The 15,050-nt window shown below is 33.6% G+C and overlaps 1 protein-coding gene across 1 annotated transcript in view; it reads right to left on the bottom strand.

The window, feature by feature from the left end:
• The window catches only part of ft (cadherin-related tumor suppressor fat), a 425,132-nt gene that overhangs the window by 53,771 nt on the left and 356,311 nt on the right, over positions 1-15,050 (bottom strand). The window contains exon 5 of the mRNA XM_074129946.1: positions 4,026-4,227. Coding sequence (XP_073986047.1) covers positions 4,026-4,227 — 202 coding nt within the window. The remainder of the gene's footprint in view (positions 1-4,025; positions 4,228-15,050) is intronic.

The raw sequence follows: 15,050 nt of genomic DNA, 5'->3' as shown, positions 1-15,050 counted from the left end.
GGTGTTAATATTTATTATTTGGAAAATTTCTCATAACTGAACCAAATGACACTTAAATTTAAGACATTTCAAAAAGGTGGAGTTGATCGATTTGTGCAATGACCGGCTCAATTAATACATAAATTTTTAATAATACATATAATTATTAATATAGTACATCATGTGGAATTGGATATAAACTCTTTTTTAATAAATAAATAAATAAATTACAGTAAATTCTGAGTTAGTACAAAATTATTCGCATAAAATTTAAGAATTACAAAGAGAAAGTCGAACGCGTTTTCCACCATATTTTTTTGATCTGAAGCAGCAATTGCAGAACAACTCTCCTTTTTTGTTTAAAGCTTTTTTTTATTACCTCTCACAGGAGCGAAAATAAAGTAAATTTAAATATTTTAAAAATAAGAGAAACCAACTTTTTCTTCAACTCTGATATGGATTACAAATTTAAGAAATAGATGTAGATAAACTGGATTCATCCAAAGTTGAGAAAGAAATATTTACGGAACAACTCTTTAAAGTTTTCATTCCTTGGAGCGATCATTAGCTAAACTTTACCACCACGAGTCTCTACGAGTTGTTATATCAGATACCTTATAATGGTTTGACTGGAAGAAGCTGTCCTTTAAGTCCAAAAAAAAGAACACATACGGACAAAACTAATAGTAGGACAAATATGGGACGGCATAATACCGACTGAGGACTGATTCTAGCGCGTCCATTTCAAAAACTACCAGACCAAACAGAGATCCTCCACGCCAGATAATATTATTGCTGGTCATTTATTTTAAGAAAAACAACCACTAAACATTTCTCTCTTTCGTTCCTCTTTCGCTGCCATCTTTATTCTTATTTTTATTTTTCTCTCTTTAACAAAAACAAAAATGCCTGGAACCCAAAAAAAAAAGGAATACAAACTGTTTTATTTTTAAAACATTTTCAGTTTTATTTAAGACTTTAGAAAATTACCAACTATATGTATTATACTATCGTTACATTTGACGTTAATTATCTTACGATTTAAATTTATAAATTTACAGCGAGATTTTTTTTTGGGGAGGTTATTTATTTACCAACTTGTTTAAAATAAAAAGTAACAAATTGGTGGTGTTTGTATAAATTTCTTGGACCAATACGAGTTCTGTTTCAACAGAGATTTATTAGCAAAATGAATTTTAAACCAGCTTCTCCAAATGAATTTTGTACAATTCTCTCTAGCCGGAACAAGCGGAGCTCAATTTAATTTTGAGGCAGAATATAAAGTAATAATCAGCACTAATGGCAGAAATGGAACCTCCTGATGTGAACTTCACTTCACACTTCATTGTAATAGACCATTCTTTTTTTTTTTTGGTACCAACTCTGAATTACAGAACCTACATCTATGTGCTTAAATCTATAGCAGAGCTAGCAATGAAATATGAAGTTATAGCCGATTAGAATGAATGGAAGAAAATGATTAGAGAAGGATTACGTGATTTTAATTTCGGTTAAGCTATAAGGATGGCAGGAATATAGAGTACTGATCCATCCATTAGTTGCAGTATATGTAAATAGTTGTATATAGTAGAGGGATGAATGCGTGAAGCGAATGTACGTATTTGTAGGTAAGAATGGAGAGTGAGTGATATTCTAGTGATAAACACCTAGACGAAGCTGGCTGTATGGCGAAAGCCAATGCCACAAAAAAAGGTAAAAACAAAAAAAAAAATTACAGAAATTGTTTACCTAATCCAAAATATTGGTCTAGGCCTTCCTTAAATCACATTACATGCAAGGAATAGAACTAGTCTAGACTAGCTACACTTTCCATCTTAATCGGCGAGGTTTAAAGAATCATAATGAATCTTCTGTTCTTGTTTCCTTTCCCGATGCTTGGCATAATCCTGCCAAATGCACCTTTACTGTGCGTTTTTCTTTTTTTCCAGCCAGTGTCAGATCCTTCAGGTGTCATAGACGCAGAATGAGGTGCCATTGGCTTGCAAGAACTATCAGATATATTTAAACTACACCAATAATTTGCTTCGAGGGAAATTCCTACACAAACTTCCTATGTCATTGCTAACCATAACTTGGTCTGCCCATTAGCTTAATGAATCAGAATCTGATATTAGTAATACAGGACTTGCTTAACTATGGGGGGGAAAAAACATTTTGTTTCTTCAAGCATTTTTAGAGCTTAGCAATAGCAAAATTCCTCCATTTTGGCGTTCCAGTGAGGCACTTATTTACGTTTAAACGCTTACCATCTATTCCCTTTCTTCTTCTTCTTCTTCTTAACAAACTCATGCAGAGTTTTGGCCTCCTCAAGACGTGCCAGCTAGGTGTATCTTTCCTGCGCAGCCGCCCTCCAGTTTCGGAATCCTAACATACATGCAGCATCCTTTGCCACACTATCCTCCCAGCGCAGCTTTGGTCTGCCTACCCTCCTGGATCCTTGCATGTTTCCTTCCAGTACTTTCTTAGGAATCTCAACTTCACCCATCCTTGCTATGTGTCCTGCCCATCGCAGCAGTCTACCAAGCTTGATTACTTTTACTATATCAGGATCCGTGAAGAGAGTGTACAATTCCTGGTTTTTCCTACTTCTCCAATTCGGTCCATCGCGTGTACGGAGCACCTTCCGCTCAAAAAGTGAAAGGGCCCGTTTCCCTTCCTTCTATTAATAACTATTCCAACTTTTGTATCACTTGGATTCTGTTTTTGGACGGTAAGAATTATAGTTTCACATCACTAGCTCTTTAATCTAGATTAATGCTAATGTTTTAAAATTAAATAATTTAAAATGAAGAACAAAGAACAGTTTTAGAAAGAAGAAGAAGAAGGAGAAGTAGAAAAAGAAGATGGAAGCAAGAAAAGAAATGTAGCCAAGTTTTGGGTGTAGATATAAAACTAAGATTCTTAAACACAGGCCGTGTGCCTTAGAAAACTACTGCCGGCACACTGAGGGCGGCGATAGAGCAGCTACAGTTGCCTGGGCTATTATGAATACATACACAAACTTATAATTTTATTAAAGTTTGATGTTGTGAAGCCTCAAGGCAATATCTAACATTGCTTACTGTTAAACTCGTGATAATATATGTAAATTATATAGAAGAGCGGGAGGGTAAGACCGAGTTAAGATCTAGAGAGATAGGGGCCTTCTACTCTCTCAAGATGCTCTTCATGTCTCTGATAATACTAGTAGTAGATACTGGTACAACATTGTTAAATATATATCTCCTTCGCTTTTATTTTTTTTAAAAAGAAGAAAAAGAAGATGAAATTATTCATATAACATACCATTCTAATATTCCGCCATCTTTCATCCTATATATAAACAAAATCTTAACATAAACCCCTCACTTACAACTCTTTCGCATGCTATAGTTAAACACAAGACAACAATTATGCATTCATTAAGTTTCCTAAAGGAGTAAAAGAATTGCAAGCCCAGGAAGAGTCAATAATTTTAAGAAAATGAATCTCAAATTTTGAACAATCTTTCGCAAAAATGGAGGCGTAAAAGGTAAAGGAAGTTCAGAAATAATAAAAAATTAAACAACTAGCCTTAGTCTTGCAGCAATAAACTTGCTTACTGTAATACAGTCCATCAACACATTGTGTCTGCCATCATTCGTCAAAAGTAATTTGCATTGCAGACTGGGAACAGTAGTAGGAAAAGAGGACAACCTCAAGATTGTCTATTTCTTTTTGTCTTACCTTTCAGTGACAAGATATTAGTGTGAGTTCGCGACCAATGTTAAAGAAAAGGCAGATGTTTGGGCGTTTTATTATCCAGAATAGAACCATATAAAAAAAAATCAATATTTCGCCCCTCTGTGTGGGTGATTATTTCGTCTTTATTATTTATATTTTTATTTTAAGTAAAAATAAACTCCAATTAATGTCTACCTTAATGTTAATGTTTTAATATACCTCTGGCTTTATGTCAATATGTTAATGTGAAAAGAATACTTCATTTTATTTCATAGATCAATTAAAAATATTAATATTATAATAGAAAATAGAAAAAAGTTTACCAGAATCAAGATCAGTGGCCGTAACTCTGACCACAGATGTTCCAACTGTTGCATTTTCAAAGACTTCATTACTGTAGGACATTGGATCGAATAATGGTGCATTGTCGTTTACATCCAGTACGTTGATATAGACAGATACAGTGGATGAAAGAGATGGTTTACCGTGGTCTTCAGCTTCTATTACAAATATATAGTGTTGAACCTGCGAACAAAGAAAGAAGTGGCGATGATTAGTTAGTGCACAAAATTAATAAATTCTGGATAAGTCAAGTCATTTTGCTCCAAATATTAGAATTCACATTTCTTTTAACAAAAACTTTAAACAAAGTGGACAGTGGAGAAGCTCTGGAGGTTGACCAACTCGACCCAGAACTGGCTGAGTGGTAATACCTTTAACCTAGCCTTAACGCAATTATTTTTGAGCTTGTGCAAACTTTTGCAGAAGAACAGCCGTTTATGGACTAGACTTATTGCGATGGAAAGCTTGTTTGCAAAGTTACATCTTTGACACTATTCAGAGAAGCCCTAAGGTAAGATGTCTAACGATCTCTCCTGTGGTCTCTGTAAATATGGCTGTCAAAAGTACTGCATTTAGCTAAAAAAAAAAAAAATATGCTTAATTTCTACTATGAAATGAAGACGTTTATTTCGCAATATAGGTTCAAAATTTAGTCAGTCAATCGTACATAAAATTAATAGTAAATAATAAAGGGTAGAGGGAGAAGGATTTTAATTTCTTCTGACATTTGTTTTCAGTTATGTCATTTTGTTGTAATGAAAGAGTCAGTCCTCAAGAATTAACCAGAATAAGACATAATTGTACTTTAATATGGGAATAATGATCAAGAATAAAATATATTAAAAACAAAAAAGAAAAAATAGAGGAGATATAGGATTTTGTGGAAATTTAAATCTCATGACAAGCAAATAAAACAGAAAGCTAAAGCATGGTTATATCCAGGTTAGAATGATTCAACATACGCTCTAAACTTCGACCAAAACATAGAAAAGTTTAAGGAATGTTCGAAAAAAAAAGTGATGAAATAAATATCTATGATGGTAATGGAGACTATTGGAGAGGTTTCTTTGATACTAGAAGAAACTCTGAGCCATTATATCTGAGCATTGTAACCTCAACACGAAAAAGTATGAAAAATACATGTCGTCTAACCTTTAAACTTTTTTTTTAAGATAACAGTTATTGTGTGGATCAAGAAGATCTGATGATCTTTACAGAAGTAATTAGGACTTCTTTTTTTTACAAAGGATTTGAATTAGAAGACGAGAAAAACTATTTAAAAAGTGATATGAATGCCCAAATCTGGGCATTCCTACAGAACAACTTAAAGAAACATTTCGTCCAATAATTTCCAAAATCGTCACAGAGGCTACACCCGATTTACAAGACATTGGGGGGGTTGTAATGCCAGCTGGGTACTAAGTAAACAGAACGTGAACAAACCTAACAACAGAAGAAATACGAGGGTCGTTTGAAAAGTCCGTGCAAAAATAAAAACTACTTAATTTTTGGGGGTAAACCTTTTTTATTTTTCAACATAGTCTCCTTTTAGGCTTATACACTTCGTCCAACGCTGCTCTAGTTTGTTGATCCCTTCCGAATAATAGGATTTGTCCAAGTCTGAAAAATAGCCATTCGTTTCTGCAATCACCTCCTCGTTTGAATAAAATCTTTTTCCCGCCAGCCATTTCTTCATATTGGGGAACAAATAGTAGTCCGAGGGAGCCAAGTCTGGAGAATAGGGGGGATGTGAAACGAGTTGGAACCCTATTTCCATTAATTTTGCGACCACAACTGCTGAGGTGTGAGCTGGTGCGTTGTCGTGATGGAAAAGGACTTTTTTGTGGGCCAATCGTGGGCGTTTTTCAAACGGTCCAATAACGATGAATAATATGCACCTGTAATAGTTTTACCCTTTTCCAGATAGTCGATAAGGATTATTCCTTGCGAATCCCAAAAGACAGTCGCCATAATCTTTCCGGCCGAAGGAACGGTCTTCGTCTTTTTTGGCGCAGATTCCCCCTTGGTAACCCATTGTTTAGATTGTTCTTTGGACTCAGGAGTGTAGTGATGTATCCATGTTTCATCCACAGTGACGAAACGACGCTTAAAGTCCTGCGGATTCTTCTGGAACAGCTGCAAACCGTCCTTGCAACACTTCACACGATTTGAAAATCACTCGACTTCCTCGATTCAAACGAATGCCAAATACAAAGAAATAGACCGATCTGGCTGAAACTTGGTGTGTGTTCTTCCAAGAGATGCTACTAACTAAGCATAACCTCGATACGCGCCAGTGGTGTTATCTCTCTGACTTTGCACGGACTTTTCAAACGACCCTCGTATAATCAGCAACGACTGTGAACAATTAATTCACATGAAAAGAAGAAATAATTTTAAGAAGTATTGTTAAAGTTAAAGAAATTGTGATCTGTATAAATTATTGAAATGTCTTACTATGATATATAATAATCTATAAGCTACGTTTCTTAAAAAAGTAATTATATAAATTATGGCTGAAGTGTTAATAAAGTGTTATAATATGTTACAGATGTTGGATGATAATTAATGGATGATGTTTTAGAAATAAAAAGATGGAGACTACTGTGTGGCACCTGTGTTATCTACTTGCCTGAACCATTTTTGTTTTTTTTTGTTTTTCTTAACAGAAGAACATAGATAATAGTTCAACACAATTAATAATAGAGGTTAATAAAAAGAAAAGGCTAGACAAGAACAAAAATTAAATAATTATCTTTAGAACAATGGGAACACACAAAATGTTTTGCGATGGTCACGAAAACTACTCCAGAAATGGGGGCAAAAAAAGTGGAAATAATATTACAATTATTGTGTTTCCCTGCGACCACTGTTCCTTTTCCGCTCTAAGGGTGGTTATACCTTTTTTAAACCACTTAAATGCACGAACATTTCATTAGTGTTGAGAAGTTAAAACATCAAAAAGCAGGTACTGAAATTTTTTGATCTAAATCGATACTTTTTTTTTTTTTCACCTGTGGTTTCCTGCTGTCCAATTTAGAAGGTAGTTCTCTTCATTTAATGGGTCACTTTGGGTAGATAAAACTGTCAAAGCTGGGAAGTAAAAGTCTTAACCTGCTGCCCAAATATATAAATGACTTCAAGACAAGGGACTGGGAAAAGAATTGATTAAAGAAAAGAAGAAAGCAACATGGCAACCAACTAATTCTAGTCGGAGGATCATTTTTAGACTATTAAAAGGCAAAAAATTACTTACATTAACTTTAAGAATGTCTCATTCGCAGACCTAATTAGTTTTTTTTGGGAATTTCAAAGTTCATGGGGGAAAAATTAGTACAAAAGACTAAGTTTGAATTCAGACAATGAATTTTAAGGTATGTTTCTAACCAGTTTTATTGCGGAGAGATTATTGTTATTGGTTTATGAAGAGAGTCCAAACCCAAGGAAATTTTAAATCCCAATGGGTCCCTATAGACTCCAACAAATAAGGCCCAAGAAAATCAAACCTAAGAAGGGGAACATAGTCCTATCCAGATTTGGTACACCTAGTTACACTTCTCAAACAGAACGAGAGAACCGAACTGTATCATTAAATGCAAACATCCTACGCTATTTTTTAAAAGATCACCAAAGATCTTTACTTTAATGTCCTCACAATCCAAACAATAACTGGTTTTATTGTACAAATGGAGACGGCATAAATATCTTAAAGATGCCTCCTCATTGCTAGAGTTAGGTTTTTAACCAAAAGCCTATTCGTGATAGATCTGACATTAGAAGACCTGAACGGATCACCCAAACATTTAACACCTTAACTGCCTAGAATACACCAAATAGGCAAAACCATAAATTCAGGGTTTTTATTTCCATTGATTATAACCTAAGCACACTTCTTAGAACGCATCCGTTCTTGTATTCTTGTAACCATTCTCTATGGGAATGCTCTCTTTTTTACACTTTTCCAAAGTTTTAGGATATGAATCTGGATCCACAGCTACATGCCTTGGCTCTCAGCAGTCCAAGTACGCAGAAAAAAAAAAAAATCTTGACTGAAAATGACCTAAGCTTTTCCAAGGGCATCCTATTTCACCAAAGATTTTGAATCTAATTTTTTAACAGCCAAAAAAATGAGAATATCTACTAATAGAACTTGGGTGTTCTCCCTTTTTTTAAGTCTTCCTGTGCGTCCAAAAGTGGGATTGGAATTCATTATACCGCTACAGAGCGAAATTACGTCTGAAACAAGAATCTTATCTTCCTCCCACTTCGCAATGTAGCTAATCTAAACTTATCTATAGATTTCAAAACAAAAATCTGCGGTCCGGCAAGGAGTAGTATCTATCTTGAAAATGGTATGTTGCTAGAAATATTTTCGCCCACAAAGGAAGAGAAGTTCAGAAGATTACAAGTAGATCAGTTAGACGATTGGCCATCACAATTATGCGGATAAGATCTTACTTATAATTTACTTAATTAAAACCCAAAATTGTAAAAGAGATTTAAATCTTTCTTTTTCGTTAGTACAGTTTACAAAAAAAAAAAGAAAGACGAAACTCGAGGGAAGTGACCAAAGAGCAACATATATTTACGAAAAGTAAAAAAAAGAAAAAATATTAAAAGAGGCACGCCCCAATAAATGGTTCTAACAGGTGAGCAATTTTTCTTTTTTGGTCAATGAATTTTTTTTTTATAAAATAGGAAAAAAAGGGAGGGAGTAAGTGAAAATAAAAAGATGATGGAAAGAGTCAAAGGAGTGAGTAGATAAAGCAGTAAAGGGAGAGAAAGCAAGAACCGCCTATGGATCATAATTGAACAGAATGTATCATTTGTATAAGTGTAGCCCATCAAACTAAACACTAGCTGCAAGAGGTACTGCGGCGGCAAGAGTACGTTCGGATTGTAGTTATAGTGTTTAACTTCTTCCAATGCCAGACTTATCAACCATTCGATCGGATCCACCAAGATTGTATATCAAAGAACTAAGCAGGGAGGAGCGATCTGTTTGAAGTGGGGAATTATTGGTGGGAGAATGTTCGCTAAGTCTAGGTGGATCTTTGGATGTGTGGAATTACATTAACTTGAGGATTGTCTAAGTACCTAAACAGTCAGTCAGGAAGACTCCAACCATTGATGTAAAAAATGCAAAAAATATTATAATTGTCTGCAAGTATAATCTATGAATATTAAGGAGTCCCTTAAGTTGAAAGCTAGGCAAATTAGCCAGTAGTCAATTTTTAAAGTAGATTGTCTTAAAATAAGGAAGTCAAAGGTTACAAATTGCACTTTAAAAAAAGGAAAAAAAAGAGTTAAGGTTTATTCCACATTCTTATCTTTTTCAACAGTGTACTATGTGTGTGAAATTGTAATTTGGAGTAAGTACATATGAATTTTTGTTTATAAAAATAGTACTTGTTTAAAATATTTCCTAACATTTTCTCAAATATTTCAGGAAGATCAGAATTTTTTTTTTTAAATGCAATTTGTAACCTTTGACTTCCTTATTTTAAGACAATCTATTTTAAAAATTGACTACTGTCCCATCTAAAAGAGTTTTCAATGAATTAAACAACTTGATAACTAACACTGTTGAGTGCTCGTGAACACGTTTTCTTATAAAACAAACGTAATTTCTCATATGAAGATAAAAGGAATCCTGGAAAATGATATACTGTTTGAAAGCCCATTAAACAAGGAAACTTTTATAAAAAGTGCCAGCCACCTAGGTCTGGATAATGATCACGTAAGGGCCTAATGAGTTTTCTTAAAAATTTCAATTACTTTTTATTTTTTCAGCATCCGGAGGAAGATTGAGGCTGTTTGGAGAATAACTTATGCTTCGAAATGATATCAATTTTTAGAAAATTTATCTGTCTTTCTAACCATGTCATCAGAATCGAATTCGGACTAAAACTTTCTGAGTAATAACATTTTTATTGGAAAAAAAAAGTAATGATTTTAGAAAAAAAAAATTAAAATGACGTCACTCAAGAACAGTGGAAAATATGAAGTTGGTTATTGAACTCCACTTTAGATGTACTACACACAGTAGGCCTATGGACAATACTTACTGGTTCACCCTGTATATGTTGTCAACTTATATATAAAGTGAAATAAATTTTCTAACTCCTCATAAAAACACCAACTTTGAAAGTTCCAAGTGAGAGGGAAAAGCGAGATGATTTAAACTACCAAATAACTTTTCTTTAACTAGATTAATTTTTCAGAAACAAAAAAAAAACTCTAATTGTGACATTGTTAAATTTAAGCGCACGGCGATATTCAGTTTTTGGGTTGTTGATCAATTTGAGCAACTATTTCGATTCAAAAATTGATATCTTATGAAAATCGAATAGCTGCACGATTGCAATACTCTCCTCCAACAAGAAAGAAAGAAAGAAAATAATCGATCCATCTTAAAACAAATAATTTATAGAGGAATTTCGATTTTGAAATTCTGCTCTGGATGCAAAGAGAGAATATCAGAATTCACTCAAAATCTTTTAGAAGTGATAAAATAATATTTCATTAGAAGATCACCTAAAAAAACGTCACTGATTCACCTGTTTTGGCGTTTCAAAACGACTGTAAAAAGAAACAACCTGACAGCTGGTACCCTACAGTTATACCTAAGATACAATTAATTAATATAATGTATTACATAAATATGTTTAGATAATGGTGGACGTTTGGTGGGATCATTTTTCATCAGTTTCATTCATATTAGTTTGTATTATTAATTAAATTGTTTATGTATAAACATTGCGACTTAGTATTTGTCATGTTCGTCAGCTATGTCAATCAACCAGTTTTCTCATTAAAAAACCATTAAAGTCAACAACGAGTATAAGACAGACAGGTGTTAGACGTGGAAGTTGAACCAAATCTACTGCTACCAAAAAGTTATAGCAAGGTTGTCGCAGATGTTAGGGTTTCTTTGTAGTATTTACATAGCAGACTGAAAATTAAATGATTTTTTTTTGGGACAGTGGGGCTAGAATTTACTAAACCCCAAGACTAGGTGCATATTACCTTCGTTGTTCCTTAATAATTAATGACAAATTCGCCTGCTAATGAATCACCCAAGGTTGGCACTACTCAAGCTGAAGGTAACAAACCGACTGGTCTTCCACTGTGAAAAGGCCGTACACAAAAGTATTCTTTCAAAGTCCGGGTAGTCGGAGAACAAGGATACTTTTCATGCTGGACTTAACTCAGACACTTAGTGCGTTTTCTGACACGCTACGAGCCTTATACATCTACAAATATTCAATTCAATAACAAACTCTTCGTTGCAACCATCTATTTCTTCAAACAACGCGATACATCTCACTTTACAAGAAAACTTTACTTTTCACATTTCTATATAGTATTTTATTGTCTGTTTTATTTTAATTATGTTATATATGAGGGGGATTAAGTTATGAAGCCAAATTCATGCGTTCTAAAAGATCTATGTTGGCTCCCCTAAGTGTCAAAAGTTTGTTATATATTTAGTTAATCTGACGCCATAAGCCACAATATTGTTGTGTTCAATGTATTAGGGTTGTGTTTGTGCAGTTTTAATCCCTAATGGTAGCAATTAGTTGTGATTAGATCATTAAGTTGGAACAGTTTTAGATGAACACATGGGTAATGAAAATTACATGTATCAATAAACTGACAGGGATTATGCTCTCGCCCAACAAAAAGAAAGCAACACCTAAGAATTTTGTACGTACCACTTATTCCTAAAAACGTGTAGAAGCGGAGGAAAATTTGAAAGCAATTATCAGCCAAAAAAAAGGCCGAATCATGCGAACTAACTGAACTGAATGAATAAAAACTAACCTAATCTCTATGAAGAAAGCACATTACCACGAATTAGGGAAACATTAATAGGTGTAAAGTGTATGTGTTTATGTGAATGTAATAGTTTGTATGCGAGATGTAACATCTAACATATATGCATATGTGAGTCATATAACATATATGCAGCAATCATTGGTATGCGAACAACAATGGATGTAGTCTGTGGTTTATACAGGACACAGTACAGGGCAGGGTGTAGCAAGCAGATATCTGCTGTTGTTGTAATGGTGTAGGCGGGCTGTTGGTGAGAACTAAATGTTATTGTTGTCCAATAACAACAATAGACTTGCGAGATGAAAAATAATTACTACCAACAACATTACTATGGTCAATCCAACTTGCTAATTACATCTACCCTATTATTACTTCACTACACTCAGATGTCCGGCATTCTTTGTCAATATGTTTATAGTTAGGTTCTCCATTACTAAAAAAAAAAAGTAACTGAACAAGGGATTTTAACATAAGAAAGTAGACTCGATAACAAAATATCCTACTCTTTGAAAATCGGTGCAAACAAGTTTCTCGAACTATGTAAAATAATAATCATAAAATGCTATCACAAAGGTTAATGTTGAAATGATAGCGCAGTCCCAAATTTTATAGGCTCCCTTTACTGTTCGATCTTTCAGAGATTTAACTATTATTAATAACTTATGTTACTTACATAATTTCTTGATAAGAGTATTCACAGATATTCACATGTAATAAAAACATTTATCGCCAAAACCAAATGCCGAACGCTTCTGCCTGATATAAGTCAGCGATAGTGCACGGTGAGAAGCATCTTCACGGTGAGGTTACATTATTGCGGTTATAACCAGATGACTGTAATGGCCGCCTGTAGCTGGCGCCTTTTTTGAGTTTAAATTATGAGGTTATATTAAATTGTGAATGTTCTATGAAATTAAGAGGTTGCATTTCTGATAAAGTGTATTTTATTAATATATTAATTTTGGAAGATTTACTAATTAGACTAGTAAATCTAAAATTGTAATCAAAATAGGAATATTTTCAGTGATATAATTAGGAACGACTCGGAAAAGACCATAGATCTAAGTGGATTTTGAGTCACTTTGAAGAAGTGTAGATAGTAAACCCTATGACAGCAAGCAGTTGCTTGTCAAATCGTTGTAAAAAGAAAGAATATAACAAGAAGGCAGTTAGTAAGAAAAGTTGAAAAAGCATTATCTTCACAAGAAAATTTTATCAAGAAAAGTTTATGGCAAACTTTAGGCTGGCAATTAACCACGATTACTGTGAATGCCAATAGCAATTAATGTTTCTAACTTGACTTTTCTTTTTTGCAATAATGGTGAAAAATAGACCAGGTCCACCAAATGGATTGTAACAGAAACGTGCCTATTTGGAAAACAGACTATCCTGAACAAAATTCATTGGCATTTTTTTTGTCTGGCACATAATATGCCAAATTCTGTATTTAAAAAAAGTAGAATTTCCCTACCAGGTTATGGGAGTAGATATATATATATATCTACTCCCATATATATATATATGTATATATATAAATAAATATATAAATATATATATATAAATGCAATAAGAACGCTGTATTGACAGAGAAATCCACCAAATCTTATACTAAATGTGAATGTTTACACGGGAACTGAACATTTATTTTTAACAAAAGTAAAAGAAAAAAAATTCAGGGCATACATTTATCGCTCCTTCAGAACTATTGAAATGCAATTCAATCGTGGAGATGATATATTACATTTTAATGGTATAAACCTCTGTTCATGAACTAACTGTAAAGGACCCCCCAGGAAGCATGTGATAGCTGGTACAATTGAATACAAAATTAAATAGTCAAGTGTTAAATATTAAATTTAAAATTGCCTCATTAAACTGGCAAGATTACTACTACATCAGCAACCAGATAAATGAATGTTAGACATTTGTTGGCCAGTTCTAATAGTAAGAGAACTAGTAAACCTTTATATACAATTAACAATACATTGCAATATGATAGCCTGCCCAGTAAGGTTAGCTTGTAAAAGTTAACGGGCTTATAGAAGTAAGATTAGCAGGGTCATTACAGAGAGATCTTAACGTTGGGATATCACCCATCTTAAACCAAACAAGAACAAAGAGGATCTATTGTGTTATGTCTACTTTTTAGACTAAACAGCCAAAAATATGGGCTCTTTGAAGTCCATTACCAAAGTCAAGTTATTTATTTATTTTTTAAAAGTCCTACAATTAACTATACGAAGTTTGCAGTGAAATATAGTAGCTGTTCAAGTGTTCATTTTTTTTTTTAAGTGACTCTAAAGAAAGATTTGCTTTAAATTTCGCACAGTATTATTTTTTCAAGTTACACTTCAGAGACTGGCTATTTCGACCATGTCCGAAACCCTATTTTATTTTATTTATTTTTTAATAATAACGCGTCAGTATTTCGCCAACATTTTGACCGATAGAGTAGTAGATAGGGCAAATATCTAGCCGTGAAGTATCCGCAACACTTTCTCTGCAGTGCTTATATACACTGCTCTACAAAACTCTGATTCTGTTTTTTTTTTTTGGAGGTAACCGTGTCCAGTTAACATTCTTAAGCTAGGCGACTGCATCGTACTAGTAAAGTAAGCCTATATTCAACACTTGGTACACAAATTTCGAGAATCAGAGGAAGAGAAAGTTATATTTTCAGCCGAGAGCTGAATTGTCTACGCCAAATGTTTATATTTTCAGTATAGCGATGAATGCTGAAAACTGCTAGAACATACGCAATAGTCACTGGGTCGCGAGTAAACGAAAGATATGAATAAGCACCTTCCAATGAACTAAAAACAGTCCAATCCTTCCTAATAATTTTCATAACAAGTTTTAACTGTTCGCTAGTTACAGTTTTAAATATTAAAAGAACTATGCAATTAAGTATTTATATTTTTAACTTTCAAATTCATTAATTTAAAGCCAATAGTAATTAAGTGTCGCGCATTAATTTGACTAGTTCTGATTCCCTCTCACAGTCATTAATTTTATTGGACTACTTTTAATTTTAATAATTCATTTCACTTTATTTTATGAATTCCTTTTTTGAATTAATAGAGATGAAACCCCCTAAGGTAACTCTATTGATTCCCCTTCCTTACAATAATGCTTGAAGTGTACTATCTGACGATACCACTCAG

This window comes from Rhodnius prolixus, unplaced genomic scaffold (genome assembly GCF_049639745.1).
Source record: "Rhodnius prolixus isolate KJV_2025 unplaced genomic scaffold, Rpr scaffold_21, whole genome shotgun sequence".
In the NCBI taxonomy this organism is placed as follows: Eukaryota; Metazoa; Arthropoda; class Insecta; order Hemiptera; family Reduviidae; genus Rhodnius; species Rhodnius prolixus.
The sequence above is the reverse complement of the archived record's forward strand: the minus strand, read 5'-3'. Positions and strand labels throughout refer to the sequence as shown.